This window comes from Pelodiscus sinensis, chromosome 19 (assembly GCF_052426305.1).
Source record: "Pelodiscus sinensis isolate ZL-2025 chromosome 19, ASM5242630v1, whole genome shotgun sequence".
Lineage (NCBI taxonomy): Eukaryota > Metazoa > Chordata > Testudines > Trionychidae > Pelodiscus > Pelodiscus sinensis.
This window is the reverse complement of record NC_143070.1, coordinates 30,481,929-30,498,277: the sequence shown is the minus strand read 5'-3', so window position 1 is coordinate 30,498,277 and position 16,349 is coordinate 30,481,929. Positions and strand designations below refer to the sequence as shown.

Below are 16,349 nucleotides of genomic sequence, written 5' to 3'. Positions count from 1 at the left end.
CAAAAGCAGTGAGGAGTCCTGTGGCACCTTATAGACTAACTGAATGGTTGGAGCATAAGCTTTCGTGGGCAAAGACCCACTTGGTCAGATGCATCTGACGAAGTGGGTCTTTGCCCACGAAAGCTTATGCTCCAACACTTCAGTTAGTCTATAAGGTGCCACAGGACTCCTCGCCACTTTTATTCTGGTAAGTTCTCACTTGTGTTGTGTCGTCTGCACATCTAACTCACCAGAGATCAAAGTGCATGACCCAATGGCCTTCACAGAGAGAGAAAACCCACAACACAGGGTAGGTTATTCAACACGTTCACATTTATAAGAGTGAAACATAAGGAAATCTTTTAAGCCTCAGAATCTAGGAAATAAATAAACTTACTCATTTTCTTCTGCAGTGGCTAAACCTGCTTTATTTCTTGCCTCATTACATGTCTGTGTTAGTTTAAAAGTTCTATATGTCATTGTATTAAAACAAAAACACAAGTTCACCTGAACAAATGATCTGGAGTAGTACAGAAAAGCCCAGCAGGAACTATACCCAGAGACGGAACCAGGGCTCTGAGATGGGACCAGTCACGCTCTGCTGGGAGGTTCATTGGGATTTCCCTGTCCACACCAGGTCTTTCTCCTGCAGCCCTCAGAAGCCGGACTTAGGACCACAGAAACCACACTGGGATTCCTGAGTATGGGGAGCCCAGGCCACTGGTCAGTGACCCTTGGGGTGCATCTACACAGCAGCCTTATTTCGGAATTACAGTGCATGTCTACACCGCAAGCCGTTATTTGGAAATAACATCCACCTGGAGAACTTGGTCTTTTGGCTGGGCTGCATCTGAAGGAAGAAGCCAAAGACCCCAGGGTCGGGGAGAGCCCTGGTTTGGAGGGGCAGCTGGGAAAGAGGTTTTAGGGGGAGTTTGTAAAAGTTTGTACTGAAGTTTCAGTGGAGCACTAACAAAACATTTTTTGTTACCTTTGAGTTTGTAATCTGCTTTGCTCTGCCTGTTCTCACTTATTACCACTTAAATCCTACAGCTTGTACTTAATAAAACCACTTTTACTTACTATCAAGCCCAGTGTAAACAATTACTACCTATGGGAGCAGTGTGCACATTCCGCTTTCATTGCTAAATGGGGCTTACCCCATTCTTTGGGGTTTGATCCCATTTGGGGAGTGCTATCCCAGGAAGCTGGGCCCTAAACTGCTCTCTCCTCAGACCTGAAGAGGTTCAGCATCTGTACCAATGCTCAGAGGCGGGGGTGGGGGTGGGGACAGGAATCTCAGCTCAGGGCCTTGGTCAGGGGAGACTAAGGAGCTGCCCCAGCAGGACCGGGTGGTGAGAAGCCCCAGAGAGTAGAAAGGTGAGTGGCAGTGTCCAGGTCAGTACCCCAGGAGGCCCTCCCCAAGAGGTCTTCTGGGACCACAGCCACTTGGCCAGGCAGCTTAAAGGGAACTCAGGGTATATATTTCTCCCCTCTGTGGCTCCTCCAAAGGCTAAGAAGATTTGAGCTCCGACTGAAGCTTTCCCCACAGTCAGAATAACTGAATAGTTTTCTCCCCTCTGTGGACTGTCTAATGTTTAACAAAGTCTGACCTGTGTTTGAAGCCTTTTCTGCAATCAGAGTTTTTATAAGGCAATTCTCTTATATGTATTCTGATGGCTAGTAACGCAGGAGCACTGACTGAAGCTTTTCCCGCAGTCAGAGCAATTGAAAAGTTTCTTTCCTGTGTGGGTTCTCTTATGGTATAAAAGGCTTGAGCTGTGACTGAAGCTTTTCCCGCAGTCAGAGCAATTGTAAGGTTTCTCTCCTGTGTGGATCCTGCTATGGATAACAAGGTCTGAGTTTCTTTTGAAGCTTTTCCCGCAGTCAGAGCAATTGAAAGGTTTCTCTCCTGTGTGGGTCCTCCTATGGTCAAAAAGGTGTGAGCTTCTACTGAAGCTTTTCCCACAGTCAGAGCAGTAGAAGGGTTTCTCTCCTGTGTGGGCTCTCTTATGTCTAACAAGGTGTGAGCTTCTACTGAAGCTTTTCCCACAGTCAGAGCAGTGGAAGGGTTTCTCTCCTGTGTGGGTCATCCTATGACTAACAAGGTTAGTGCTGATACTGAAGCTTTGTCCACAGTCAGAGCAATGGAAAGGTTTCTCTCCTGTGTGGCTCTTCCTATGAGTAACAAGGTTTGACTTCTGACTGAAGCTTTTCCCGCAGTCAGAGCAATTGAAAGGTTTCTCTCCTGTGTGGATCCTCCAATGGGCAATAAGTTCTCCGTTACTACCGAAGCTTTTTCCGCAGTCAGAGCAGTAGAAGGGTTTTTCCCCTGTGTGGGTCCTCCTATGTCTAACAAGGTGTGAAATCTGACTGAAGCTTTTCTCGCAGTCAGAGCAATTGAAAGGTTTCTCCCCTGTGTGGCTCCTCCTATGGGTAACAAGCTCTGAGCTACTACTGAAGTTTTTCCCACAGTCAGAGCAATTGAAAGGTTTCTCTCCTGTGTGTGTCCTCCGATGGGCAACAAGGTTTGACTTCTGACTGAAGCTTTTCCCACACACAGAGCAATTGAAAGGCTTCTCTCCTGTGTGAGTCATCCTATGCATAACCAAGTGTGAGTTTTTACTGAAGTTTTTCCCACAGTCAGAGCAGTTATGGGGTGCGTCTCTTGTATGTATTTTCTGATGGTTTGTAAAGTGTGAGTGCTCACTGAAGCTTTTCGCAGAGTCAGAGCACTTGAAGGGCTTCTCTCCCGTATGGACCCTTTGATGTTCAAGAAGAGTTTCACAATCACTACACGTGCAGGGTGACTGTTGATGGGGGATTTCCTGTTGAACGGTTTCTGTGTTTTTCTCCCCTGTGCTTCTGCTACTGGAGTTACCCTGTCCCTCTCCTAGATGGTTTTCCTGTTGCTTTTTTGGGCTATACTGACTCTCACAGCTCTCTCCTTGCTCACGTATCTGGAAAACATGTCCTTCAGATCGTCTCAGTAATAGTCCACATGGAGACACTTGCTCTAGTCCTTCCTGCTGAAGACTCTTCTCATGGTTCTCGGTCAGTGTCCTGTCACCTGATGGAACAGAGAAATGATCCAGACAGGAGTTATTCTCCACGATGAACTGCAAGGAAACTCTAAAAGCGGAATAGAAAAGGGGACACACGCTCAAATAATGGTCAAATTATCATGAGTTGAGTTCGTTGTCCTCCTTTACAACCCTTCCACAGAGAAGAGAACCCAGCCTTTTCTCGCCGACCACACTCTGACTGGAGTTGACGACAAGCTGAACAATCAGTCAGAGTTCATGAAAACACACAAGTTACATCAGTTAAACTGACTCAGAAACCAATTTCTGTCTCCTTATAATTGATTGCTCACCTGTCTGGGTATTGCTGATGATCTCCCCTTCCTCACAGCTCAGAGGATCTGGGACCTGCAGCTCCTCCTCTCGCTCCACCCAGGAGAGCACATCAGTTTCGGAGACTGGAAATCCTGTTTGGAGAGCAATGAACCAAGTGCTGATCTTGTTCATTAAGGTCTTTGCCATTACTGCTTCCAGAGCCAGGATCCGAGTCCCCCACCCAGAGAGGCTCCTTTCCCCACCTTGCAGAGACTGGGCTCTGGCTGGTACAAGATCCCAGGACACACTCACCTGCAGTAAAGATGCATCACTCCCCCACCTTGGGAATGGCTCAGCTCATTCCCCAGGGCAGCTAAGTGCTCTGCTGCACTCTCTAGGGTACAACTAAGCCCCCCTCACAGCCCGGTCCATCCGCCCGGAATCCCACAGCTGGACAGGAACACACTGCTCAGAAGGGGAGCTCTAGTGAGGGCATGAAGGTGTGACACCAAGGTCCCCGGGCAGGTCTCAGACAGCAGCTGCCACATGGCAGGTCACTAGGGTTTGGAGATGAAGGACCCAGCAGATGTCTAGCTCCCCAAGTCTCTGTCCACAAAACCCCTGGCTGGTGGGCTGGGCTTGCCCTGATCTTTGGCTCAGATGTTCCACTTGGGCCAGGAGGAGGCAGAGGAAGTTGCCTGAGCATCTAAGTGAATCCTTGGCTGCTTGCTTCATGCCCTACCTATGTGCCACACTCCTGATCCCAACTGCCTGTGTCTGGGTGGGCCCTGCCAGCTGCTCACAACAGTTGCCCCAACAGAAGCCCAGCGCCACCCTGGGCAGCCATGCGAATGGCAAGCCAGGGCGGAGCTGGGCCGTGCTGCTTCTCCAGTGCTTGTGGCAGTTGCTCAGCTCCCCCTCTGCAGCCTCCGTTCTACTCTGCCAGAAGCAGCCTTTGTGTGGTTTCCCAGTCTGACTCTTGTGGCCAGCCTGGCCTTTGATTTGGTGCCCCTCCAGGGCTGCACAGAATCTATCACCTTTACACCTTCTGAGTGTGTTTCCCTCAGCTTTGGCCCCACCCCTTCTTGGAACTTCATTTTCTGTTCAGACGATCCACCTGTGACATGACCATGGAGATCACTGTGCTACTGCTGTTAAATAAAATAATCATAGTAATCACATCAGAACATTCCCATTGACATGGCACCCAGCACACTTCGCAAAAGGTTTATTGCAGCTGTATATGTCCATTCTTTTTGAACCAGAACAGGCTGGGCTTTGGAAGAATGGTGCAGCACTGGTACCAACTAACCAGAAAAGCACATTCCTGAGCAGGAAGAGGCTAATCAATACACATCTCCACAGTAGCTGCAAACACGGGCCTAAGAGATGGCTCAGAAAGACACCAACCCTTGTGCACAAGAGCGGGATGAGAGGATAACGGATACGGATGTTTTGTTCAACGAAAAAGTCAGGAGGCTAAGGGGGTAGAACACATGGAACATGCATCTTGTTTGTGTCAATGTATGAGAAGTCACAGGAGGGGCATGTTGATGCTGGCTGAGGGGCAGCATTCTCACTGCTGACTGACTGGTACCGTTATTGGATTGGCACAAGTCTCACTATACCTATGCCTAAGGAGCTGGGATACTAGCATCCTGCTCCTTTTCACAATAAACTTGGCCGAGTGCCTTAGCCTCCAAATGGAGCCCGGATCTTTCTTAGCGGCAACCCTGAGCTGTGCTGCATGGATAAGCTGCAGGCTCTGCCAGTGCTGCTGGCATCAGAGCTCCAGAAAGAGCCACCCTGAACAGCCATAACAACTCTGTGGCGCTAGCAGCAATTCTAATGGCACTGCAGTCGCTGTGGGAAGCAAAATTATCAATCACAGCAGCATCTGGGAACTCTGGTATAAATCAGGACCCCACTGTGCTATTGGGGTGCACATATGGAGCTAAGCATTATCCCTCTTTAATGTAGGTATCTTTCCCAGCCCTGAGAAACAGGGACACTCTATAATAGCTATTGAAGAGAGAGAGGTGACTGCACACAGAGGCTGCGTCTAGACTGGCATGATTTTCTACAAATGCTTTTAACGGAAAAGTTTTTCCGTTAAAAGCATTTGCGGAAAAGAGCATCTAGATTGGCACGGATGCTTTTGTGCAAAAGCATCAGTGCCAACCTAGACGCGGTTTGGCGCAAGAAAGCTCCGGTGGCCATTTTCATCATTGGGGCTTTTTGCGCAAAACAGTTTTTACCTATCTACACTGGCCCTCTTGCGTAACAGCATTTCTAAAAGAGGGCTTTTTCCCGAGCGGGAGTGTCACTGTATTTGCGCAAGAAAGCTGACAATCATACATTAGATCGTCAGTGTTCTTGGGCAAATTCAAGGAGTCAGTGTAGACAGCTGGCAAGTTTTTGCGCAAAAGCAGCCACTTTTGTGCAAAATTTTGCCAGTCTAGACACAGCCAGAGAGTCTAAGGGATTTGATCAAGGTCACACAGGAAGACTGTGACGGGCAGAGAACTGAACACAGGTCTCCTGAGCATGAAGCCAGACATTCACACAGGAAGAAAAAGTCCCTACCCAAAGATATTTCACTCTAAAAAGACAACACAGATGATGTGATTTAGCTCCACTGCACACAGAGGCAAGTGAGCCCCAGAGAGAGTGAAGCTGAACTTTTGAAAGGAAACCCAACCTGTGCCTGAAATGCAAGGAGAGCTCTGCTCACGTTTCTCTACTACAGAGCTACCTCGGACAAAATACTCACAGAACGTGAACTGCCTCACCCACCCTCCCTCAGCCCCAGCATCCAGCCCTTCGCATTGGCAAGAACAGCATGTCATAGAGATTAGCTACAGGAAGAAAGGACTTTGGGAACTGCACCCACCTTCCACTGGCTCAGCCCACTGCCACAAGGGGAACCTGCAGCCACTAACAGCAGCCAGATCCAAAGCCAGACCTCTGGTACCTGCTGTTCCTGCCTGAGCCCTTCTACTCACACCTCCAGTCAAGGCACAAGACAGGCAAGATAAGGAGGAAGCACAGCGAGACTTTAGCTGTGGGAAGAGCAGCTCCACTGTTAAGTCCCTGAACCTGTTTTCCCTGGGAGGGGCCACAGAGGGGACAGTCTTTCACAGAAGAGCCAGGATTATTGGGGCAGATACTCATGACATTGAGGGCAAAGACAATGAATGACCCTGAACCAAACCCAACCCAGGTGCTCCAGAGCCCACCCAGTTTGTGTTACCCAAGGGGACAAGAATCCTTACTCAGCCAGTTCACAGCCTCATAATTCTCCTGCATCACTTCCCTGTAGAGGGCTCTCTGGCCCGGGTCCAGCAAAGCCCATTCCTCCTCAGAGAAATACACAGACACCTCCTGGACGCTAACCGGCTCCACCATGGCCATCTCCTGTCCCTGGCTCTGAAGGCTGGGGGCTGAGCTAGAGACAAACATGGGTGTTCTGCAGCCTGGCAGGGGGAGAAGGCGAATTAGAGACATTTCAGAAGGGGCTTTAATCCTTTCCACACCCCCATTCTACCCACACTCTGTCTCTAGTGACGTGACACACGTTAGACTCTGCCACTGTGGACAAAAGTTTTAGTCTACATATTCCATTAACAGCACACGGGACTTAGATCCCAAATCCATATTCATTTCTCTCTGCACCTGGCTTGAGTTACAAGATTACTGCATCTGCAACCATGGGATTTAGTTCTCAGCATCCAGTGTTTCTGATAAGGCACATATTCACCTGCCTGAACATGGACATACGTTAAATGCAGGCTGTTGTATTTAAAACCCTTAGTCTTCATTCACGGATTTGCAGCACAAACTTTGCTCTCATCTCACAGAGATGTTATAACCCCGTTCCAAAACAGAGAATCAGTGAAGTTAAGCATCTGAATGGTGGCGGTATTATTAAATATGTGTGCTTATTATTAAACACTAGTGCTGAGTGTTTGCAGGATGAGATCTTAAGATTCATGGGATCAGAAGATATCCTCAGTCATCCAGTCTGACCCCCTCAGTGGCAGAAGCCATTACAATTAGTCCAGTTACCCAGGCACAAAGCTGTTTCCCAACAGTGTATTTTCTACAAAGTCCCCCAGTGATTTGAAGACATCAAGAGGTGGGAGAATCCATCAGATCTTTGTTCATTTGTTTCAGCAGCTAAACCTCTTCCCTATCAAACATTTGTGCCTCTTTCTTGTCTGAAATAGTCTGGCTTCAGCTTTCAATTATTGGCTCTCACTGAGCCGTATCCACTCGACAAGGCGGGTAATTCATTTTCATGGGGGGAGGGGCAAATGGAAAGTGGCTGAGAGCTACACTTTTTGACGACATAAATGCAGGAAATGGAGGATCCAGGATGGGCATTGGGAGGAGGAGGATGCTTGGGGTAACGGTTTGGGATGCAGGACAGATAGAAGGGACTAGGAGGGAGGTTGGGTGAGGGAGTCTTTCAGCCTATTTATTGTTTGAAACCATCCCCATATTGAAACTGACTGAGCAGTGAAATCTGAGCCTGAAGGTGCCGTCCGTTTTGTGTTTTAACTTCACCCCTTTAGCATCACAAACCTATAGACCAGTGTTTCTCCAAATGTCCACAGATCCCCACGTAGCACCCCTGGGGCTCCTCACTGATCACTGGGTGATTTAGGGCTGTGTGCACCGTGGTCGCTGGGTTTGGTGGTTAACTCCAATGACAATCCCATGAAGATGTTTTCACAGGAATTCTCACGTCACTTAAAGAATTTCCACCAGCAAACTCACCTTGTCTGAAAGCTCCAAGGGATTTTCCTCTTGCTCTCTCCAATGCAGAGGCCAGAGCGTCTAGTGGGGGAAGGGATAAGAGAGGTGAGATTCCAGGTTCTCCTATTTATAACAATGTCCCACTCTGAACTCTGCGTTTCAATTCTATCAGAGACTCACTCAGGTATTTAGTATGAAAGTCTGAAACTTTCATTTCCTCTCTCACTCGGGCACCTCCCAGCAATGGAGCCAATATCCCTGCAGCCTCACACCTGTCCCAGGAGAGACAAGCTATAAATGAGATTTACTCTTCCCTCCTCATTCATTTGGTTTCCCATTCACTTAACTGCCTCTTGTCATAAACTGGAGCTGTGGTGGCGGAACACGTGGCCATCAGAGCAACTTAAGCCATTTTGATCTCTGAATGGGAGGTTCAGTGTTTGCAAACCCCTGGTTCTATCTGCAAGCAGTTGGGTCTGTTTGCTCAGTGTCTCTAAGGAGAGCAGACTGACGGGGCCATCATTCTCCACGTGGGAATTGAGGCAGGGGAAGTTTGGCTTCAGAGGCCAGATTCAATAGTCTCAGATAATTGAACTGCTTTTCCCTCATCCATCCCTTCCAGGTACCTTTGAACTCCCTCAGAGTCTCCGACAGAGCAATCGTTTTCTGGGAGAAACCTCTGATTTGTTCTTCCAGTTCAGGGGAAATCTCTTCCGGAAACTGGAATTGCCCCATCTCACACCTGGACAGAAACAATTCAATGTGATTGTATGTTGTTTACTGCTGATAAGTTAGTAAGTCTCAGCTCTAAACAGGCCTGGAGTTGGAATTCCTCCAATTCTCCCAGCCTGAGAGCAGGGACAACACATCCCATGGCCATGCAACCTTCCCCTCAAAGATCCTATTTCTGTTCTTCTGGCCTGGGGAGACTGGCTGGGGAAGTAGAGGGGAATAGAGTCTCCATGGCCAACTCACTCCTTGGCCTCTAGATGCTGAGGGACAGGAGGTTCCCATGTGAAGGGCTGAAGGAATCTGTCCACTAGGGATTAGACTGAGACACCAGCTCCCCAGCTCCTTCCGCACAGGTCTCCAAACAGCCCTTGAGTGGGACAGACTCTTGATCCCTGCTGTCCTGGGCTGAATGTGCTCAGTGCCCAGCAGTGACAGGCCCATGTTCCACCCCACAGTCCTGCGGCAACCAATCCCCAGGGAGGTGACAGCTCTAAGAAACACTTGGTCAGACTGTGCCCTGAATGGGGAATTCCAGAGTCTAAAGTGCAAGGATGAGACCCTCAGAATTAAATGCATCAGAGATATTCATGTCTAACATCTGGCTGTAGAGCTCTAGGGAGATGTGGTGCTAACATCTGCTCCAAGCCTTTTCCCTGCTCTGTGCAGTGTGAGAGGAGTGAGAGCCACGTACCTACTCAGGGTGCTTCTGACGTCCTAGAAAAAAAGACACAGAAAAGAATCTCAGCCCCATTGGACACACACAGGGGACCTCTGAGAAGGAATTTTGCAAACCTAGGAAGAGAGGCCCTGCCCTGGTCCCAGGAACATGGATCCCCTGAGTGAATGGGGCTTTGCCATCTCTGAGGGTACGTCTACACTACAACGTTAATTCGAACTAACGCATCTAGAACTAAAAACTAGTTCGAATTAGCATTTTGCTAATTCGAACTAGCGCGTCCACATTAAGTGGACCCTGAACCAGGCTTAAGGATGGCCGGAAGCAGTGCCGGCAGGGCATCAGAGGAGGACTTAGAGTGTGGAGATGCTATCTTAGGCTAGCCGAGGGCTGTGCTTAAAGGGTCCCGACCCCCAGCCCAGACAGACAGTTCTCAGGGTGCCCCGTTTGCAAAGCAGTCCTGTCTTGGAGTGCTCGGAGTACCCACACTGGGCACATCACACCACTTGGCCATCAGACCGGCTGCACTTGCCACAGGCTGCCATCTGGGGAGAGGGGGCAATTGGGGGGCTGCAGGAGAGCTTCCACCCCAAAAGCCCGCAGAGCCAGCCCAGTCCTCCCCTTCGGGGGCACGTACCCCATTCGTCCCTCACCTCCTTCCACTTACCCCTCCCTAGCCCCTCTTCTTGATGTACAAAATAAAGGACAATTGTGTTCAAAAATGGAATCTGTCTTTATTGAACAAAACTGGAAAAAGGAGGTGGGAGAGGGGAAGAGAGAGGCTGGGAGAGGGGAGAGGGGAGGGCAACTACAATGATCAGGGGTTTGGAACAGGTCCCATATGAAGAGAGGCTAAAGAGACTGGGACTTTTCAGCTTAGAAAAGAGGAGACGGAGGGGGGACAGGATAGAGGTCTCTAAAAGCAGGAGTGGGGTGGAGAGGGCGCATACAGAAAAGTTCTTCATTAGTTCCCATAAAGAAGGACTAGAGGACACCAAAGGAAAGGAATGGGTAGCAGGCTTCAAACTAGTAACAGAAAGTTGTTCTTCACAAAGCAAAGAGTCAACCTGTGGAACTCCTTGCTGCAGGAGGCTGTGAAGGCTAGAACTAGAACAGAGTTTAAAGGGAAGTGAGATCAAGTCATGGAGGTTGGGTCCATGGAGTGGTATTAGCCAGGGGATAGGAGTGGTGTCCCTGCCCAAGGTTTGTGGAAGGCTGGAGAGGGATGGCACGAGACAAATGGCTTGGTCACTGTCTTCGGTCCATCCCCTCCAGGGTCCCTAGGGTTGGCCGCTGTCAGCAGACAGGCTACTGTGCTAGATGGACCTTTGGTCTGACCCAGGACGGCTATTGTAAGCTCAGGGCTCAGAGTCGGGTGGTCTCAGTGGACCCCCTTGATTTTCATGCACACCTGCTCCTGGGTGGCCAGGCTGGCAGCTCTCCTGTCCTAGACGGCCACTTTCCAGTGCCTAGTGCGGAGATCGTGGACGAGGTCCACGATGTCTGCACTAGCCCAGGCGGGTGCCCGCCTCTTGCGGTCTCGGGCAAGCTCCCGGGAGCCGCCAGCCTGGTCCTGGGAAGAGGGGGAGGGCTGGGGGGACATCGGGTGGGTGGCTCGATCCGTGCCAGGTGCAAGATCTGCTGGCTGGGTGCTGGCAGGCTTACACCTGGCACGGGCACCGTAGCCAGCCCGTGCCCCTTTAAGGGGTCCGGGGCCGGGAGGGGGGCAGAAGAGTTTCCCTGATGTTGGCCAGAGTGGCCGCCAGGGAAACCTGGGGAGGGCTAGCCTCCCACTAGTTCGAGTTAAGGGTCTACACAGCCCTTAATTCGAACTAGTAAATTCGAACTAGGCTTAATCCTCGTGGAATGAGGATTACCTAGTTCGAACTAAGCGCTCCGTTAGTTCGAATTAAATTCGAACTAACGGAGCGCTAGTGTAGCACCTATGAAAGTTAGTTCGAACTAACGTCCATTAGTTTGAACTAACTTTGTAGTATAGACATACCCTAATAGATCTGTGCCTGTACCTCTACAAAGCACAAGAGTCATTCACATGGCAGCAATGCACAAAGTGTTACACTGAGATCTGACAACTGGGACCGAGCACTTCTGATTCAGGAGCCTCTTTTCGCTGTGTGAGGAGCTGGGATGTTTGTACCTCAGTCTCACCTGCAGGAATTCACTTGCTGGCTTCTGACATGTCCCCTCCAGTTCCCCAATCCTCTCGCTGACACGGGAAATCTGCACAGAGAGGTTCCTGACAGTGTCAATCTGGAACCTCCCAATCTCCTCATCTAATTTCTCCAGCTGGGCTAGGAGTTGCTGCGTTTGTTCCTCCAGAAACTGCTGCAGCTGCTGAAACTCAGCCACAATCATCTGCCTCTTGGCTTGGGTCCATTTCTGTGTGAAAACAGGGAAAGGGCTGGTCAGGGGCATGGATGGAGCCCACGGCCCTTTCACAGGGAGCTGAGTGCGCAGTCGGAAGAATTTCTTGGAAAACTCTAAAGTTTGCCTCTTTGTGATTGCTAGGCAGATGCGTCTCTCACAGCATCTCCTTTGCCCCGTGTTCCTCTGAAAGGGATGTTCCCATGTCTGTCATGGGCAGCATCTTTTGTTATTCATGGGCTCTGGGAATTCATATCCAGAGCACCAGGAGGCACGACTCAGCACCAGCCTGACAGAGATACCCAGGGAGGAAAAAAAAGCAAACATATAAATGCACCAAGTGAGCAGACAGTCCTACAAGGGCACATTCAGCTCACCTGGGGAGGATGTCTGGGAAAGCCACAAAGGATGGACATTAACTCATGCACTGACACGAATGCTCAAGGCCTTTTTACACATGGATCTCAGCCAGCAATTCACGATCCAGGAGAAACGCAAACAAGCCGAACCTCACCAAGGCCACACAGGAGTCTGCCTCCTAACACAGCCCTCCCACTGCCAGTCCCTGCTAGTCCATAGCCACAAGCACTTACCAGATACTCCTGGCTTTTCCCTTCAGCTGTTGTTTTCCTTCTCAGCAGCTTTTCTCTCTCCTCCCTCAGAGTCCTCAAATGAGTCTCCAATTTTTCCTGAAGAAACAGAGGGCAAACCACATTAGATGTTGGGAGCCCATTTATCTGCCTTTAAGAGAGTCCCAGTTTTGAGGAACTCTGCCCTTGTCCAGCAGGGACTCAGCCCTGGACATGGCTTTGTCCATAGAAAAATACACAGGAAGAGACTGCGGATGCAGCAGGACACCTACGAGCCTAGGGACAGATCGGTGGTGGCATCTTCAGAAAGAATGATGTAGGTGGTTAATAATACTAATCATGTAACCAATTACAATTTTATCAGTGACAGTATTTTTTAACCTGCTGACAGGCAGGATTGGTAGCGGAAATGGGCTCTCTTGGAGCTAGGGAGCTCTTGCGAGGTCTGCCAGGGTGGCCACAAGAACTGCTGGCCAATGGGAACGCCCAGCAGCTGCAGACTGACGTTAGCTGCCAGAGGCAAGTGGGCACGTCAGGGGCAGTGGGGAGTTTAACCGGTAATTGGCACCGATAAACGTTAGCTCATCAGTTAACCAGTTTGAACTCTTGCTACAATCCAGTTGAATCCCAGTTCTGCCTGGCATAGACCTGTGCTTCCTGAAACCCTGCTATGGGTGGAGTGAAGGCACTCAGGGCCCCACACAGCATCCAGCCCAGCAACCTCATCTAGTGCCAGCTGCTGCATTACAATTTAACCCCTCACGGAGCAGCCCTGAAGTTCAGCATCCCAGTGGGAAACCTCTTCTCCCTGCTGAGCCTAGGACTTTATCAAGGCATCTTTCTCTCCTAACAGCCACACTTCAGCACTGTTCAGTGATGCTGAGGGACAGGGAGCAGTGTAGTCTAACAATTGGACCAGGGTTCAGGACCGAACTCTATCCCCGATGTGTTTGGCGACTATGAGCAACTTGCTGCCTCACCTTCCCTTCCCACAGTTTGTCTAACTGGACTGTGACCTGCTCAGAGCAGGGACTTTCCCGTGCTGGGTATTGTGCAGGGTCACTGCAGATCTGTAAGGCAAATGACAGCTTATTATTCCTGTTCATCCAATCAGTAACAGCTTGTAACCTCCTCTTCTCCAGTCCCAAGGCAGCTCACTGACAGAGTGGCCTGTAGCTCCTGTAATCTAAACCTCTCTGATTATTAACACCTTCCCTTGTGCAAACACCCCTCTCGCCACCAGTGAGGGCTGGGTTTAAGGATTTAGAGCCTCAGAGAAACATTTCCCACATCAGGTATCTGTAAAGACTTGACATAAGTTGCCACAAAGCCAGAACATTTACTTTTTACTGCATCTCTTTAATCATGAAGGCTTTACAGAAGTGGTCACCAACCAAAAGATTGGGATCTACAGGTAGATCTTCGAGCCTCTGACAGGTGATCTTGACTGATTTGGCTAAGAGACTATCAAGTGCAGCACTTCAGCTGCCCCCTCTCCCTCCTGCTGCACATCTCCTGCCCTTTGCCTTGGAGCTGTTTCCTTCTCCCACCCTGCATTCTATCTCCAGAAACAGAGGGAGTCTGTAGGCTTCTTTTGAGAGTGGTGCAGGGGTGAGCCTTCCTCAGCCCCACTGCACCACCACAGAGGAGCCACCTGTGGTAAGCAGTGTGCAGCTGGAGCCTGTATCCTGAATCCCTGTTCTAGTCATGTACCTCTCCTACACCCCAAACCTCTTCTCTAACCCTGAGCCCCCTGAGCTCAAACTGCCTTACAGAGCCTGAACCCCCTCCTGCATCCCAACCCTCTGCCCCTGCCTGATGAAAGGGACAAAGGATCGGGGAGGGAGAAGGGATGCAGTGAGCAGAGGCGGGGCCTCGGAAAAGGGTCACAAAGGAGGTGGGGCAAGGGTATGTGGGTTTGAGGTAGATCCTGGGTTGCACTTAAATTCAAAAAGTGATACTTTAAAAGGCTGGAGACCACTGCTTTACACTGGTTGGTTCACATCTGTGGCTGGTAACAGTCAGTGAAATTAGCCTGTAATTAAAACCCAATGTTATTTCCCATCACACTGGACAGCCACTTTGTACCTTGTACTCCTGGGCAGCTTCCTGTTTGGGCACCACCATGTGAGCCTGGGATCTGTCACACACCACACGGATGGGAGTTTGATCCTCTTCACAGAACAGCTTCAGAGCCTCCTGGTGCTCCCCACACACCCCGTCCCGTCTTGCTCTCTCTGCTGCCTGGAAACTCAGCGGCTTGGCTAGTTCCACCACGTTTCCCAGCTGCCGGTTGGGCCGGAGGGGTCCCTGCTGCTCAGTGTCTCTGCCCTGAGGGCTGAGGGGGGCCTGGCAGGAATTGTGCCCACACTCCAGAGTGACAGGGGCTGTGAAATCCTCCAGGCAGACGGGACGCGGCGCTTCCTCCCGGACACTTTCCACGGGGCTCTCTGCAGCCATGGCTGCCTCTGGGCTGGGGGACCGGGGCCGTGTCACTGTCCTGAGCTCAGCAGTGGGGAGGCAGGTCCAGGGGGGCAGAGCCGTGAGGCACCAGCACTGAGGACAAAAAAAAAAATCAAACTTAAAAACCGAAAAAGCCCAAAAACTTCGCTCCCCCCCTGCAAGGTCCAATGGGCCCCTCCCGCTAACTGCCCCGGCCAGAACCGCCCCCCCATCGCTGCGCCCCTCAGGCCAGCCCCCCTGTGTTCAAATCCCCCCCCCCGCACACTCTGCAGCCTCCTCACAGCCCCGCTGTGCGCCCGGCACCACCCGGCACCAGGCCAGCGCGAGCATCAGGAAGCGCCAACAGCCCGACGGGGGCGGGGGGCGACCGCAGCGGCGAGGGGGGCCATTGCCCAGCCGGACCCGCCCCCTTCCTGCCCCCAGCGGGCGCGCCCCGATACCCAGCGCCGGACCCACCCGCAGCGCAGGACCTCCCGCTCTAGCGGCTCCTCCCCGCAGGGAGTAACGGCCCCAACGGCCCTTCACAACGGCTCCCGGCTCAGGGAGCGCGGCGCATGCGCAGTAACCGCGGCGCAGTCTGGTCCCTTTCCCTGCCCGCGCGCGGAGCGATGGGCGGGACGCGCCGAAAACCCGACCGCGGCGGAGTAGAACGGGGCGGCCCGTCAGACCGCGCATGCGCAGCAGGTCCGTGACTCCGACCACACTCCAGCGCCAGGGCTTAGCTCAGACCGGTCGCTGCTTGGCCACGCCCCCCCGGCCAGAGGCTACTTCCGCTTCTCGGAGCCCGGGCCGGCTCGCAGGTGGGGCGGGGCTTTTGCAGCGCGTGGAGCGACCCGGGGGATTCCCTCCCTGCCGGGCTGGGAGCGGGGGGGGGGGGTGTCCCGAGGTGGGCGGGGCCGGCGCGCGCTGCTGGGGTTGCAGGGTTCGCTCTGGGCCCCACGTGGCTGCCCGGGCGGGGGGAGGCTGCGGCGGGGGCGCGCGCGGGGCGCTGGGACCGGCCCTTTGTTGCGGGGGCGGGGCCGAGAGATGCCCACGTGGGCCAGTCCCGGCTTCTGCCCGGCGCGTCTGGTTGGTCCCGGGGCGGCGCGCGGAGGGGGGCGGGGGATGCTCACCTGAGAGGCGCTGCCACTGCGGGCTCCTGCCCGGGCACTGCGCATGCGCAGCGGTTCTGGCGCAGCCCTGGCCGGTCTCTGCCCGCGCGCGGTGAGTGTCGCGAGGGGGACGCGGCTCCACGTGGACTCAGGTCTGGTGGGGGCGGGGCGCCGGTGGGGGATGTAGGACTCAGGGGGATGTGGCGGCTGCTGGAGGATTGATGCCGCAGCCCCGCACTTTCGAAGGCCAGTGCGGGCCACGTGGGGCCGAGGGTGCGCATGCGCGTGACGCCACGGTCGGTACTTTAACAGCGCGCGGCCCAGCGTTGCACGTGGA

General features: G+C 52.2%; 1 protein-coding gene across 1 annotated transcript; it reads right to left on the bottom strand.

The window, feature by feature from the left end:
- Window positions 1-255: 255 nt before the first annotated feature.
- LOC142824460 (uncharacterized) lies at window positions 256-15,611 on the bottom strand. Its single transcript, XM_089770894.1, has 10 exons — window positions 15,378-15,611; window positions 14,547-15,014; window positions 12,462-12,557; window positions 11,653-11,883; window positions 9,499-9,521; window positions 8,702-8,817; window positions 8,097-8,156; window positions 6,590-6,790; window positions 3,353-3,466; window positions 256-3,046 (listed from the first exon to the last, which is right to left on the bottom strand). The coding sequence occupies exons 1-10, from the start codon at window positions 15,594-15,596 to the stop codon at window positions 1,623-1,625; spliced, it is 2,952 nt and encodes a 983-aa protein (XP_089627020.1). The 5' UTR covers window positions 15,597-15,611; the 3' UTR covers window positions 256-1,622.
- Window positions 15,612-16,349: the final 738 nt, after the last annotated feature.

Coding starts and splice junctions, on each gene's coding strand:
- LOC142824460 (XM_089770894.1), bottom strand. CDS start 15,596: ATGCGCGGTCTGACGGGCCGCCCCGTTCTACTCCGCCGCGGTCGGGTT. Junction 11,884..12,461: donor GGAAAAGCCAGGAGTATCTG/GTAAGTGCTTGT, acceptor GTTTTCACACAG/AAATGGACCCAAGCCAAGAG. Junction 3,047..3,352: donor CATCAGCAATACCCAGACAG/GTGAGCAATCAA, acceptor CTGTTCCATCAG/GTGACAGGACACTGACCGAG.